Genomic DNA, 16312 nt, shown 5'->3' on the forward strand with positions numbered 1-16312 from the left:
TGTGACGAAAAACACCAAAATGGCCCTTCATTTTGCATTTCATGTGCGAGAAGACCCATTCGCCAATGTTTAGTACTTTTTACGGAAAAGCAAAGAAAGGAAAACACGAGACGCCTGCGTGCAGGTCTGCAGGTCACATCAAAAGTTCATCAGAACTAAATAACACCAAAAGTAATGTATGAGAATAAGTAGGAGTATACATACATCTTATTAATCGAGTTTGAGGTCGGTATTGTGAGACACGGACCGAGCTTTTTCCGTCGAATTATTACCCAAGTATGTAACGTGCAAGCAATAAATCGACGGGGACAAATAAAAAAAGATCTGTATCTTTCAATATGAACTGAGAGAACAAGGTAAATAAGATTTCATTATATATGACTCGCTCAGGAGAAAGAAAACCATTTAAAGTCAAGCGTGTGGAAAGCAGGCTGTACTGTAGCATACGGCTCGTATCGTTGACCAATCACAGTGCGCGTACTATCTGAGAGATATGATAATTTTTAAGAATAAAAAAACGTATTCCATTTGAAGGGGAACTTAGCTCCAGAGAGTGCTGTACTCAAGTTAAGTGGAAAGGACATAGCTGGACCATTCCGTGGACCGGTGAGTAGGTTAACTTATGATTCACAAATGTAGCAGAGACAACTCTGGTTGTTTTTTTTTTTTTGGGGAGAGGGAAAAAACAATGTAGCACAACCCCGATATGTAATGAACATACATGTGTACTATAAGTTCTAGCCTCGTGACTCAGAACAGTTCCGGATGTCGTGGGTTCTCTTAACATTTAGCAGTCTCACGGTCTCATTCCCTTACTAGTGGCAATAACTAAGTTACAGCCACTTTCAGTGTTACGCGCATAGCTATCTTTCTACATTTATTTTTCGATATCGTATTTCAATGTGCTGTTTGAAATGAGCCAATCAAAACCGATGCATACCGTTGTTGGTTTCATGGAAATGAGCCAACAAGTTCAGAAGGCGGATGGAGAGATGCACTGTGAGAGAAAGTGTCGTCCAAAAACACAACAAAGTGCCGAGCCAGCGCTCCAAGCCGTAATGTGTGAAAAATATTGTTTCTACATTAAGCGTTGAAACAGTAAAACGAGTCAGCCAGAAAAATTAAATAGTTTTCTGTATCAGTCCTGTTTAAGCCCATTCTGTTACATACAAACTTGTTGATTCAGGCGTGTTTCTCAGTCCTGGTTTGTTTCCATGAAGTGATTACTCTGATGTAAGGTATGTTTTTCTATTTTCATTTCTTTGCAGGCAGTAGTATTTGATGGGGAGGAGCAAGCATTTCAGAGTGTCATGGATGGAAAGGCAAGTTTCATTTATTAATAGTGTTGTTTAATAGCATACCCAGTACTAAACTTGTAAAACGTGTTTTTCACGTGGTTTAATCGGCTGCTTGAGACCAGGATATCGTACACTTTCCAAAGTATTAGTTTTCAAATGGTTTTAATACTTGTAGGGCAGTGGAAATGTACTCTTTGTTTCCCGGCACTGTTATAACAAAATTTACCTCCATAACAATGGACAACAGATCTAGAGTAGATATCCCACCTACCTTGTTCTCTGTTCATCAGTGAAAGATATTCATTTTTATACACAATTTCCACGATGGATTGTACTGGCTAAAACCAGTCTGCTTACGCTACAAATCACCGTCTTTATATTTTCTCTTTATATTTTCTTGCAGTCACGTTCAACTAGGTACTCATAAGTTGATTTAACTGCCTGTGTCTACCTTGATTAGCTCAGAATATCAAGTGTGAAAAATGCATTTTACACTGAAGCTGTCATGCAGACAGATGATGATAATACAGAAATTCAGTAAGCAGATTTACTACTTTGATCTTACCAGAGTAATTTGTATGGTTTATTTTGTCAATAGATTAAAGCTGGAGATGTTCTTGTTATTCGGTATGAAGGACCACGAGGGAGGTGAGTGGCCAACACGTGGTATGTAGTTACCAGACCTCTGGCTGTTAACCGCCTACGAATAGACCTTTTTCAGCCATTTGTTATTCTTTTGTGTTCATTCTAATCTGCCCTCCAAAATCAGGTCTGGAGGGCAATCATTCTTTATTTGCCACATATCAGAAGTAATTATTTACAATTTGTACAGTTTATGTCGTACGGCGAGGAGCTGACTTGTCCCCAGTCGTCTCCATATAGGACGCGGCAAAGGGAGAGAAGCGCGCGAGTTGGGAGAGAGAGTCACCTTGCGCTCCCTTTCTCAGTGCCTTTCTCTCCCTGAGCTGTATGAAGACGTTTGGGGACAGGTCAGGGGCGAGGAGACCTCCAGGAAACCACCAAGCATAACATAATATTAATTAATAGTTTATTTTGTATTAATTTTTATTATAACTTACTAGAATCACCTGATGTTTCTACCGTGTATAAAGAATTGTTAAATAAAATAAATAAAATAAATAAATAATAATAATAATAATATTTAATATTTATATTGCGCATTTTCTATAAAATAATCAAATGCGCATTACAAACATTACAATAGATACAAAAATAAGAACTTATTTACAAACTTTATAAAATTAAAAAAAAATTAAAAATTAAAAACGAAACCAACACTATTTACAATTGGCTATAAGAAAAATAATTTGCAGAAAAACTATAAAAAATCTAAATATAAACTAATTGTACTAACAAAATGCCTTGCTGAATAAAAATGTCTTAAGTTTCTGTTTAAAATCACTTTTGGTGCAGGCAGATCTAATGCTTATGGGAAGACTGTTCCAAGCCGTGGCGCTGCCGCCAGAAAGGATCGATCACCCATGGTAGCTTTTATGAAACGCTTTGGGGTGCACAGAAGAATTCCCTTGTTATTTCACCGTAAATCATAGCGGGATGGCGGTAAAACAGAAATTAAATCGATGAGATATTTAGGGGCTGAGCCCTGGAGTATTTTAAAGGTGATCAAAAGGATGTTAAACTCGATACGTAGGCGGATAGGCAACCAGTGAAGTCGTTTAAGGAGCGGCGTAATATGACAGTGTTTAGGTGCGCAGAAGATCAATCGCGCACTGGCATTCATGACACGTTGAAGTTTTTGCATGTGATGCACTACCACAGGTCTTTGTTATATGCGTTGCCATATCCATGTGCGAGTCGAACCAGGAGCCCAGATTTATTCACAAACAGAAGGAACACCCTGTGTTTAATTTTGTTCAAACATCGCGGTACATATAACGGAATTTTGGTCTTCAACTCATCTGTTTGTTTTCACTCAGCCCAGGGATGCCAGAAATGTTGTCACCCGGGGGTGCTCTGGTTGGCGCGGGACTGGGAACTAAAGTGGCGTTAGTTACAGATGGGCGATTTAGCGGTGCTTCCCATGGCATCATGATTGGTCACGTGTCACCTGAAGCTCAAGTTGGAGGTCCAATAGGACTAATACAGGATGGTGATATCATAGTTATAGACCCGAAAAACGCAACTTTGCACGTGGTATGTAACACTGGGTTTTTTGCGTATTTCTGCAAGAACGTAGTACGACTGTCATTCATAACTTGGTAACTAACCAGTATTAGAGCCATTTTTACTCCAGTGCCGAGTGCCTTTGGTTTTGCATTTATACCACGCCTAGTGTTTGGCCTAAAAACTCGCGTTACTTTTTCAACCAATCAGAAGTAAAACCAAAGCCAATCGTCACTCGCTTACACACATTTTCTTGCGCGTCGTGTAGGCTACGATGTACTTTTTTAAGTTTTTATTGGTTCACTGGACTGCCTTTATGTATATGTTCTTTGTGTTTAGCCAGAGTGATTATTTGGTTTTGGTTTTACGACAGTTGGATATTCTATATACTGCACGCATTTTAGTTCCCTCAGAAGTAGTGACTCCCCTAAAGCAGCGATCGTCCGAAACCTACGGTAAGAAATTTAAGGCTGCTAAATCTGAAAGTAGCGAGGGTCTTTACGTTCGCTTGGGACTGATGCTTGAGACTGATAGCCTGCGAGAAGTTTCTCTTTGGAGCATCGCGGGCTCGCTTCGCCGCTCGCATTTTGCCCGCAAAGAGAGCCTGCTCGCAAGCTAGGGACTGACGACTGTGGATGGTGTCTCTCTCTGACGAAAACTTCCATCGATTAATTTCTCAGGAGCTTACAGATGAAGTGTTAAGTGAGAGGAAGTCACGATGGCAGCCACCACCCAAGAGGCTGACGGGATTACTTCAGAAGTACTCCAAAGTAGTTTCCAGTGCCCATGAAGGAGCGGTTACCTATTAACCGAGATTCTCCGGGACACTATAATAGATTCTGAGCAATATTTCGAGAACCCCCACAACATACCGAGTTTTTTTTAAGCAACTCTTTTTTATAACTTAATTTTCAGTATTTGACAAATTACAAAACCTATCGGAAAGTGACGATAATTAATGGAAATGGACAATAAGCTTGGCTCTTATTACTTTCAAAGTTTTTGTAAATCTTGGATTTTCTATCTTTTTAGTTACACCATTTATAACATTTTTGAGCAATTTGCCGACAGCATTGCCTTTAAAGGAGCAGAGAGCGGGCATCATAGGTTATTGGGTGAAATATTTCCTTAATATATTAATGAAAGAAATTTATACTTGTTCAAAGTTTGAAATGAATGAAATGATCCTCGTAGTGTGTAAGTTATTACAACGGGATCAAGGCTACAATATTTGATTAATTTTTTTGGTGTGTTATGTAGTTAGGTTTTCTTACAATTGGATTGTCATTGAATGGTAAAAACTCTGACTGGAGGTTCAATAAAATAAAGAGTGAGAGGAAGAGAAGTGGTTCATGTTTGAATTTGGACCGGAAATGTTTGAAGAGTGGAGATCCGATATAACTAAGGGCTCTTACCATTAGACAGGACTGGCCGACCAGACCGGTATATTCGAGAACAGAATGCCGTTTGTCAGATTTGTACCGTCAAATCAGTCAATGAATAAATATTGTACACTGTCGAATTTGTTAAAAAAATCTCGTGAAAAAGGCCCGTTTCACATTCAAAACCACCGGACCGGCTGGGCCAGTTCTGGCTAGTGGAAAGCGCCTTAATTCGTTTTTCACTTGACTTTGCAATGCGTTTCTTACCTTGTAGGCGTTACTCTCATATAAGAAAGATTGTTCGTTATATATATTATCCGAAGGAAAGAGTGATCGATCAAACGGAACATTTTTGTGGAGGGGATTGGGAAGTCTTCTCACGTTCCTTTCCAAACTATATCAGTTTTAGAACACGGTACAAATTTATTTCTAAGTGGATTTTAAAATACCTCGAAGAAATTTCCCAAATGGTTTTGCGCTAAAAACTTGGTTTATCTTTATTGTTGTGATGGTCAGGTACTCCGGAGGAATGTGTTCAGTTAAAGGATTCTTCAAGTACTGAAATAAAGTGAAACGAATTATTGGCCAAATAATCTGCATGTCTTCGGATAGCGGCCCGTTTTGTATCACGTCACCGCAACAGATATCACCAGTTTCGGAACCGTGGTGAAATGAAATGATGTAGGAATAGGATTATGGTTTTCACTGAAACGTTGGGAGCTATTAGCAGGCAGTATAAACACGTCGCCCCCCCCTTACTTGCGTTATTGTTTATAGCGCGCGCCAAAGCGCTCGTTCCTGACGTCAATGTGCGTTTGTGAGGTCAATTGTTACACACTTCTACGAAAATGCGTTGGGTTATACGAGTGTGATGGCACAACGCTAAAAATGGAGAAGAAAAAAGTTTTTATATTGATCTTTCTTTTTTTCCTGGTATCAAACGCAGTTTGCAAAGGTAAGAGACATCTACTTAACTCGTCTTTACAGATATATAATTTAAACACGGCTTTAATAGGCCCCAGAAATTTAAAAAACGCAAAGTAAATCTGAACTAGTCAAAACGTTTTAATTAAGAAAAAGATTAGTAGATTAGTTTCCTGCTCAGTGCAATACTTACTGAATAGAGCCGCGAAAAGGTAAACATGCGAAACAAGAGAAAAATGGCTCCGAAACGCGGGTGATTGGTTTCCTTTCCCGAACGCGGGAAAACTTCTTGCTCGTGATTGGCTAAGCGCGCCATCGTCTGCCACTGGTTTGAAATGAATTGACGAAATTTCAATCGAAATGGTTTGTTTGACTTTTCAACTGCTTTCTTTCGTAAGAAAAATATGAATGAAAATTGGCACGTAGTTTTAAAGCAATTGTTGAAAATTTAGTGTTCAGTATGCACTTTAATCGAAGTAGCAAAGGAAAACAAAGCATTTTTTGCGTACAAATTGTTGTGGATCACTTTTATCGCCAAACGCAGGTTCGGTTTATCGTTAGCGAAACTCTAGATCTTGGCGTCTTTGAAAGCTTTGTAGCTATTCACCTTGGCCGCTAAATACGACTTTTTTTCGTAGTAAAGAGGTAAGAGTTCAATATTCACTCATAAAAAATAATTCAAGTTAAGTTACTCTGCAAGTAATGTAGAAGCGTAATTGAACTCTTCATGGTCAACAGATGCATGAAATGGTGGATCATAAAAACATTTCTCGCGTTTTGCTGTACTCTTATTCAGTCTGTCTCATTCGATAAGTTGTTCGGGAAAATTTGTTGTTCTTTTTTCTGAAAGTAAGTACCATTTTATTGTTGCCGGGGATGCGATTTATTTTTGTTGTTGAATATTTTCTCGCCGTCTCCAGGGAAATGCCTCACTTCAACACCAGCCAATAGGTTAACGTTCCTAGGACAGTTATTCGTTTCTACAATCTATTCCCGTCTCCTTAATGGCTGTTTTAATTAATTCCTCTTTACTTCGTAGCTGCATCTAACCAACAGCTGTAACTTCTTCTTTGAATTTGCAGAAGAATCCAATCATCTTTTTACCGAGTTTCACAGCGAAGTGACCGCGGGATTCAAGAATCCTTCAGCAAGACCTGCTGATGTACCGCTTCGCTCCAGACAGCTCAACTTTCCCGTCCAAACAGCACCAATCACAGATTCATTCTTATCTAATGATGAACGAATCGGCGCACTGGACGGCAGAATTTCCCCGGCGTCAAAAAATGGCTTAAAGCCCACAAAATTGACCACAAAATTGAATACAAATGTTATATATGACAAGATTGAAAAAGTCCCAATTATGCGAAAGTTCGCCATTAGAAGATCAGCCAGAATGCGCAAACTGAAAGTGTTAGCTTCCTTACATGGTGCTAGAATGCTTCAGACTGCTTCTTTTCAATTGCAAGATGGCAAAGGGGAGGACACATTTGCTTTCCTTAAAACCCCACCATCATCTGGCACAGGCGAACCATACAAGATGAAAATCAGCGTTCCACTCAAGTTGACGATTCTACCAACTGAGGAAACGGTTATTCCATCAGTCGATACGGCTGATGCAGAATCAGATTGGATTTTAAAAGAAGACGGTAGTGCTAACGAAGATGAAGAGAAATCTTCACACAGTAATGATCATAAGGACGATTCTTTACCACATGGCGAACCAAAGGTGACTGGACACGAAGGGTCAACACGACATGGCGGCACATCAGCGATACCACAACACAAGATGGCTGTTTATCCTGGAATGAAGACATCTTCAGGTTATCGTTGGAATGCAGCTTACGAACACGCAAAGATAGACGAGAGTAAAAAAGGCAAACATTCCAAGAAGAAGAAGAAGAAATCTGATTCCAGGACTGAAGACCCAGCGGACTCACATTCACCGGCATCAACTGTTGCAGGAATCTTGGCAGGAATATTGATGTTATTGTTTATTTTCACTGGTGTTCCACGTCTGTGGTAAGTTCTGATCATGTTTTTCTATAACTATATCAGCTGATCATGAATCCGGGCATGAATATATTCCCATAGAGACTGTTTACAAAAGGTGATTAAGATCACCAAATTTTGTGTCTTGATGCAGTGCTAAATTCTCAAAGTAACATAAAAACCAATAATGGCAATCCTTATGAGAATTAACATTTTAATCTGCACACAGAGGAGGAATATAGTTTCGCTGTTTAAATTTACATCTTGGCAGAAAATTAAACAGTTCGGTGCCACTGTCTGGGTACCGACGACGATATTTAATCGACTTTCCTAGCCGAAGAAGTCTTAATCCTTTTACTATCCATGCTCTTTGCTAAGTAAAATGCAATATTTAAAATCGTCTCCGCGTGATCGGCTCAAATCGTTAAGCATCCAGGAAAAGCATTTAATTCATCATAATGATTAAAATTATTTACAACACATTTTCCTGAAGTAATCCCCATTTATCGGAAATCAAAATACTGTCAATTACATTTCTATAATAACAGAGGCTAACGTTTCTTTGGAATGAGACCTGTGTACATTTTTAAAAAAATGATGTTTTAAATAGAAATTTGCCAATTTTCTTAAACCAACGTCCAAAAAATGGAAATAAATTAAAATTATTTGAATGATTCGGATGATCCTATTTGACAGTAGTTTTTACTGGTGGGCAATTTCTAGTTTTTGGGGTTGGCATATTTTTGCTTACAAATGAAGATTATAAACCAAATTTCTCATATAACGATATTTTTTTTGTTAATTACTATCAGTTTTTAATTTGAATTTCCTCACTTGAAAGTATAGCTAGAATTTTAAGTAACTGATATTTACATTCAGAAAGTACTTGAAATGATCATTTTTAACTTGATGAAATCGTTTAATCCCGTTCTCAATAAAATTCAGTCAAAACAGGTATTTCGACTACCTTATATAGCTAAAACTCGGTCTATGGATAGCTATTTTTTTATTTCTACAAATTTCCTCTGCAGGAAAATTTATAAGAAGCAATGGCGACGACGTTACGGCCGTGAGTTGAGATTAAGTATCCCTTCAACTGGTTACTTGAGTGAGGAGCTGAGTGAAGAGGAAGTACTTTTTGACAGGACGGCTATGGAACGTAACACAAAATCATCCAAAGGCACCAGTCCTAAATCAACACCAAACTCATCTCCAAGAAAACAAAAATCAGCTCCGGCATCTTATCAATCAACTGACCATGCAACACAAGAACAGAAAATATGGACAATGACCGACACGCCAAAATCTACCCCGTTGATGACTGCTCCTACACTTGATGACACACCTAGTACAGAGGTTTGGACGGTTAATGAAATTCCAATGTCCTCAACACGTTCATCAACTCCACCCCGCGACCTGACAGAGAATACTGTTCCCAGTTCTCTGCCGCTAACAACCCAGTCGAAGCTTGTTCCATCTGCATCATTCGAACTTACCATCCCTGAGTCATCAATTTCACCACACCCGTCTACATCCAAGGAATCCTCTAGCTTGTCTTTACTGCCTACTGCTTCCGATGAATTGACACGTACCTTGTCCATGGCAACCGATAGTACCAGTTCCTCAACAGAGTCCTGTAAGACGCCTGTGGCAGCACGGAATGAAGTCGTGATAAATATGGACGATGATGATGAGAATGAAATTATCTACACAAGTGAAAAATCACAAGGTGAGGACCTGAGCACGGTGAACTATGTCGACAAAGAAACAAGCAGAGCAGAAGTGGCGATAAGCATTGAGCATGCTGTTGGTGAAGACAAATCTTTGATGCAGTCTGAATCTGAGGCTTCTTCTGGAGAACTGATTTACACGAGCGAGAAACTGGTAATAAATAATGCGATAACAGATGATGCTATCATTGATATCATGTCAAGTGATGACGAGAATGAAGGACCTCTGGCTGTGAATGACAAGTACAATGATGGTAAGTCGCTACTTGTTTAGTCAAAATGTTTGTGTATGTTAAAATTGTACGCGGAAAAAATTTCATGTTCAAACGGGAACCTTGTGTACATACAGTGTAGCTGCCTTGTGAAGTGGGCGGTGAAAATTTAAACCCGTTTTTTCCCTGAGATTTTGTAGAATATAGTCATTAAAATATACTATGTCGTCATGCGATACCAAAGAAGTCATGGAACTGCAATGTCATACTTAATTTAAACTGATCCAAAATTATTTAAAAGCCATAAATTAATAAATGTGTCGAAGTCTAATATGTTTAATCACGCACGGTAGCGATCATGTACCAGTGACTCACACGAACAGATAGTTAATCAAATAAAAATGTTAGCAGAAAACAAATTAAGTATCTCGGGGGGGGGGCAGAGGGTTACAATCACCCGTTTCCTCTATTTGTAATTATCAGTTCGATAGTTAAAATCACATGACCAATCTTGTAATTTGAAGAAACACAATGTCTTTTAAAATAAAAAAGTTACTAGTTTCCAAAGAAACTGTTGTGCTGAGTCGGCGGGCAAGTGAAACTCCTAGCTGACAACAAAACACAAGCTATTGAAGGTTTATTTACTTTTACTGTATCAACTGCTATTCGATTGTGAACTAACTGTATGAAAGAGGTCTTCGAATTCCATAAGGATGGAAGTTCTGGAGCGGTAATAAAAACTAAGCCAATTATAACTGTACATCTCTTCCACAGATGAAACACCTTTGACTCTTCCAACAATACCACCACCAACAGCATCAACAGACCTGCGGCAAGGGTAAGGAAAATAGATTCCAAGAATGTGTGGTGGGCTTATTATTTTAGTAAACGGATAATAATTTTTCATTTGTGCTAAATAATTTTAGCACAAATGCAATGGATAAAAAACTTTATTACCAAGGACGTTAGGTAACTTTGAAAAACGAAGAAACAAACAAACACGTAATTATTTGCAAACCCATTAGGATTTCGACTTTCCATTGCCATCTTAGGTAATATCCCGGGTAATATTGTACAAAATTGCTGCGGACAGCTCATGGTGATGGCCTTGCAAAATAACATTTCATTTTTTTAGTAATCGTCTGTCGTAAAGCTAAAAGTAAATAATACGCAATGAACAGGAGACGAAAAACGAGACAACTTGTGGCCTTGAAAAAATGGCAAGATTTTTAAGCTTGGTGAATGAAACGAAAAAGATGGAATTTTCTGTTTTTAGAGGACTCAGAGTCCTTCCTTGTTCCACGCTCGTGACAGCAGAATCTTTCTCAAATTCTGGCTTAGCTGTTTTGATTTTGCTCTTAAGCAAATGCTCGTTTGGATACAAACTTGCAAACACGTGTATTGAACGTTTCATGTGATTTAAATGTTTCATTATATTCAGGAAAGTCGCTGATTGGTGGAAGAAAGGCTTTGGAGAACCGTCGCTTTATCAAACACCTGATATCAGAGCAGGAGTCAACTGGATTCAAACGTGACCTGAACACGGCCATTTCACGGATTCTGGGCGAAAAGAAACGTATTGAAGACAAAAACAAAGGAAAGAGGAATGTGATCAAACACCAAACGCAAGAGACGAAGTACTCCCTGGCTGAGAGCATTTTGCGTGCAAAGGTAGAGGATAGGCTATTGTACTAAATACACCTGGAATAACGGTCAGAATTGGAGGGGGAGGGTGGAGCAAGAAATGTCCCTACATGCATGAGCTTAAACTTGCTTACTAGTCGAGCTCACCAAACCGGAAACGAGAAGCGAACGACTTTTAGAAAGTCTAGCATGAGCTTTGTAGGGAGGGTTACTGGGAAAAAAAAACATTTTTATTGCAAATTAAATATGTAATTGTTGCATTTCCTTCCGTTTCGTTATAAGTAGGAAATAATTTGTCGAAAAACTATTCGTGTACTTTTCGTTGTAAGACAAAACACCTCGTTCTTAAAAAATAATGACTGCATATTCGCATTTTCTCAAATTTCATTATTGTCTTTACCCAGAGTTTGCTCTAGTTGATGATTATTTCTACTTTCCATACACATCTTCTTCACAATGCACTGACAAAGTAAAGAGAAAATGAATGTTGATTGTTCTTGAGACTGAAATATAACTCGATCTATATTTTTGCCTTTTTCCTCTAACAGTCAATGATTATGAACGAGAATGCGGACAAAGAGCGCGACAAACGATCATTCCTTTGTCGTCAAGTGATCCAACAGACATTATCGTACCCAGTCCGTCCTGCTCTTCGACCCCAGCGTACTCTAGCACAAGAAATAACTTTTGCAAAGGAAATCATTTTCCCAGGCCACGCGCATCCAAGGGCTGCCGTGAGGACTAAGGCCAGACGTAAGCTTCGACGTGAAGACAAATCAACAAACCTTTTGGAAGAGGCGCTTCAACTAGTAACTCTGAAACAAAGACAAAGTACATGAACCACAAGGATTACCAAAAATGGAAGGTGGGTATTGAAAATACAGTTGTATACTGAAAAGCACTGTAGTCTGTAGTAAGTGAATGTGTATTCACTGTATTCAACATTTCATCGTCCAAAATCAACCAAACAAGGGCTTAATTTGGAATGTAGGAGAATAAGCTATTATATCTTACTGAGGTTTGTGAAGTGAAATCAACCAAACAAGGGTTTAATTTGAAATGCAGAAATGGCGAAGAGGTGAGACGGTTTACCCCCAACCAATATGGCCCAAGTCGAAATCCCGGACAAGGCGTCAAAATTATACTGGGTAGAATTTGTTGTTGGTTATCGTTCTTCTCCGTTTTTTCTCCCTCTACAAAAAAACCAGGATTTCCAAATCTCAATATGCAATTTGATCAGGAGTTCGAGAGCACCAGGTTTGTCAGCCGTAAAACTGTTTTAAAAAAAAAAAAAAAGACAACGAACTTGAAAAAAGATGCGTGCTTGCACCAAACTGTTAACAGGAACAAGAACGCCACCAAGCTATGTCTCTGCCCCCGGGACCTGCCATCCCATTTTCTTTGTCTATAAGTTGCCTAGTGCCTATCAAGTGTCTTTTTATAAGTGTGTTGCGCGAAAGAAAAAGTGGTAAAGAGCAAATACGAGCGCGGGGAAACTTATCCTGATGGCAGGTTTTAAATAGCCCGCTGCAGGGACGTGTCACGGGTAGGGGTTTTATAGTTCGTCTGCAACGCAGGCTAGTTTTAAAGCGTGATGTAGGCTTCACTGTGAGTTTGAAAGAATTCTTAAGACTGTACTGTATAAGAGTTTTCTTCACAGCTCGCTTTAGACCTTCTTGTTTCATTGTAGACGTTTGCCGCAGTACACATGTATCAAACGCACGTACGTTTAGAAATATATTTTGCTTAGTAGCAATTACAATTGCTTCGCTAATTCAGGAACACTTTTGTGTCTTTAAAACCAGCTTCTTCAGGAGGATGCTAAGATGAAAAAAGCTAACGGAAGTAAGCCGGGTGTGTCTTTACCAAGCTTGCAGCAAGTTGCAAGTTTCTTCAATATCTCCATCCCTGATGTTAATTCTGATGTTACTGTATGTCAATGCTACTACTGTGACAAGCACAGGAAGAAAGAGAGAGGAAAGAGATTATTGAAATTGTACAGGTGAGATTTAATTTTCTTGCTTTTATTTATAGTTTTCTTTCGTTTAAAGGTATAATAGTGATTAAACTCCGTGGCGATTAAAACGTTACTGTTTAGAATTATCGGTCAACGTTTATCAAGGAGCTTTATATTATTTTCATCTATTTAAATAACCTCAAAAATATTTCATTGCTTCGTTTCTCTCCCCTTTTTTATTTCTGCTTGAAGTTTTCCATAATTCTGCTTTATTTAAGAAATAGAAAACATGTTCCGTGTTTCTATCGAGGTATAGAAACACGAGTGGAAGTTTGGGAGAACGAGAAATGCTGTGGGAACACGAGTCGATAGACGAGTGTTTCCACAGCTTTTTCGAGTTCTCCCAAACTTTCACGAGTGTTTCTATAACTCGATAGAAACACGGAAAACATGTTTTCTATTTCTTTTAGAAAACAGCACAAAGAAAATAACGCACATCAAAGTAATATTTAGCGCTTTATTTAACATCAAAACGTAGATTCTCTTCACCTCGCGGTTTTACGTCATGAACAGTAATCAACCAATCATAGTACGGGAGTCGATGAACAGAAATAAATCAACTGTTCAACATTTGCTTCAAGGCTAAAAATTCACCGTTGTTTGGCCAAACAAACAAAGAAAACAGGCCCCAAAGTTAACGTAATTATGAGAAATAACTAAGTCGATGGTTTAACTGAAGTCCAGCACTGGAAGGAGTCAAGAAGTGTGGTTTTATTTCGCTTCATCGAACTAACCGAATGGTTTGACGACCGACGATCGAGCGACTCGAACCTTGGAGGTGAAAGTGAATTATTTTTCTGTTAAAAGAAGTTTGACTCGGCATTCTGGACGAATATCTTGTCCAGTTGAGGAGCTGTGAATAGTTCTGAAGTGCTGCAAAGCCTAGAATGGAGTGAAGTTGCGCCAATTCATATTTCCCTTTATTTTTGGTATTTGCCCAACCCTCCTCTCAAATACAACATAGTCCGTGCCAAAGCTTAGTAGACGTAGCTAGACGTGGTGACCTTATAATTACCGCGTTGAATTCCGGATCGAAGATTCCGTGTTTGCGGGCAGGACACTTCACCCTCTCCCTTTCACCCTTGAGAATATATCAGTACCCGCGAGCTATGAGGGGGAAAACTAACAAACTCTGGGTGGGTAAGGGGGGAGGGGTGGGGGTAGCCTACGACAGACTAGCATTCTATCTAGGAAAGAGTATCCATCCACTATTGTCACTACGCAGGTGAGGGTGAGTTCGCGTGACTGTAACACTCTAGACACGCAAGACACAAACGTACATATCTAACGTATACAGATGTCAAGCGATTTATTTACTGGTGTTTGTTTTCTTTCTGTTCCAGATTTCGTCGCTAAATGAGTTTTACTTACTTTGTGATGACACTTCATTGCTCCGTGGACGTGTATTTTTTTTGTAACAAATGCTTCGTGGCTTATTCGTCCTTTAATGTAAATGTGGACAAAAAAATTGTTGCATTCCTTTGTCATGGAAAGATATTTTTATTAAAATGTATTTTTATTAATAAATGAATTTTTAAAATTAATGATGTGTCATTGTTTTTTTTTTTCTCGAAAACAAAACAGAATAAATCTAGATAGTCCAATTCGGTCTGTAATCACACGAGCGATTAACGAAATCGGACGACCTTTTCCGATTTGATACAGTTTACATGAAGCGAGCAAACATGACGGCAAGATTTTGCTATGTTGTCGCTTTCATTATTTACATAATCTTCACCATACCACAGGAATCTTGGACCATTTTTGGGCCTTATTATCTGTTATGAATTGGCTTGAAAGCAGAAGGATGCAATCGGCAATGATTGTTATGGTAACATCAACGTGATTCTTTAAGCGGCTATGGGGCTGCTGTGACAGCCCCAGTAAGACTAGTCCAGTCCCTGACCTTTTCCCTTCGCAGCCTATATAGGGGTTGAACCCAAGTGTAGAAGATTAATTACATGTTCAAGTTAACGATACTTAATTTGTCATTTGAGCAGGCAATTTTTTTTTCCTTGGCACACGAATTTTCCCGTCATTTTTGATTGGTTCGTCTTAAGCATGCGCATGGAAGTTATCTTCTCTTCTCCCACCTGGGGTCAGTCCCTATATAAAGCGGAAGTGGGCCCAGTTCAGGTACTTGACTACAGAAGACCAATGGTTAACTTTTCTGGGGTCGCACGAGTCATAAATGTGCAGAAGAACAAGTTTTAGACGGAATCCGTCAGGACTACGAGTATTTATTAGACAAAATTATGCACCAAAGTACTTACATCTCATTGACATGGTTGAAGTTGTTGTTTCATCTGGTTATTGCCAGCAGACTGCTACCAGGTGAAACAGAAAACCTGCCAAACTGGTCATTTTTTGCGCCAAAACACACTACAGCCGTATGAAGCTTGATCCATGGGTCTGAAACTGTATTTGCAGATTTACACACATACAAAGGGGCAAAAGAGAAAAATACGGCCTTAGCGTTTTGCTCCGTGCATGACGTCGTCTAAACATGAAATTAGTTATCTAGATATCTACCTAGCACATGATGTTTTACGGAGAGATTAAAACTTCATCAACAGTTCAATCTCGTTAGAAAAATTCGAACGCACAAATGGTCAACGACACGAAAGTAGAGCTGTCCCAAAGATTCTCGAAATTTTCCCAAAAGTTGCTCAAGATCCAGGCTCAAAATTCTTAAAAAGTTGCTCAAAAGTTGATCCAAAGTCCAAAACGTTGTTTGAAAAGAGCTCCAAAAGGTTGTTTTTGAAGACGAAAATTATCCAGATATAACATCCCTTTGAAAAAGATTTTTAAGCATTTTCATGCAATTCAACTGCAACAGAAATATCTAAATGACATTTTAAGGCCAAAATGTGTTGAATTACAATGACTTCTTTTACAAAGAATAATCGTGAAAATTTTGTTGAAGTCGCGTTTGGTGACGAGTTTTTAATCCTGAACGATCCGAAAGTTG

The 16312-nt window shown here is 38.8% G+C and overlaps 2 protein-coding genes across 2 annotated transcripts in view; both read left to right on the forward strand.

Moving 5' to 3' along the window:
• The window catches only part of LOC144629338 (dihydroxy-acid dehydratase 2-like), a 30223-nt gene extending 25435 nt beyond the window's left edge, over positions 1-4788 (forward strand). Inside the window, exons 19-23 of the mRNA XM_078487575.1 lie at positions 535-606; positions 1269-1322; positions 1897-1946; positions 3257-3473; positions 4124-4788. Of these exons, the coding sequence (XP_078343701.1) occupies positions 535-606; positions 1269-1322; positions 1897-1946; positions 3257-3473; positions 4124-4252 (522 nt within the window). The 3' untranslated portion in view covers positions 4253-4788. The remainder of the gene's footprint in view (positions 1-534; positions 607-1268; positions 1323-1896; positions 1947-3256; positions 3474-4123) is intronic.
• Positions 4789-5642: 854 nt separating this feature from the next.
• On the forward strand, positions 5643-14854 carry LOC144667444 (uncharacterized). The gene is made up of 8 exons (XM_078528861.1): positions 5643-5780; positions 6832-7768; positions 8770-9722; positions 10455-10515; positions 11120-11351; positions 11873-12189; positions 13130-13326; positions 14685-14854. The coding sequence occupies exons 1-6, from the start codon at positions 5714-5716 to the stop codon at positions 12161-12163; spliced, it is 2541 nt and encodes an 846-aa protein (XP_078384987.1). The 5' UTR covers positions 5643-5713; the 3' UTR covers positions 12164-12189; positions 13130-13326; positions 14685-14854.
• The last annotated feature ends 1458 nt before the right edge of the window (positions 14855-16312 follow it).

This window comes from Oculina patagonica, chromosome 10, assembly GCF_052425735.1.
Source record: "Oculina patagonica isolate OP01 chromosome 10, crgOcupat, whole genome shotgun sequence".
Taxonomy (NCBI): domain Eukaryota; kingdom Metazoa; phylum Cnidaria; class Anthozoa; order Scleractinia; family Oculinidae; genus Oculina; species Oculina patagonica.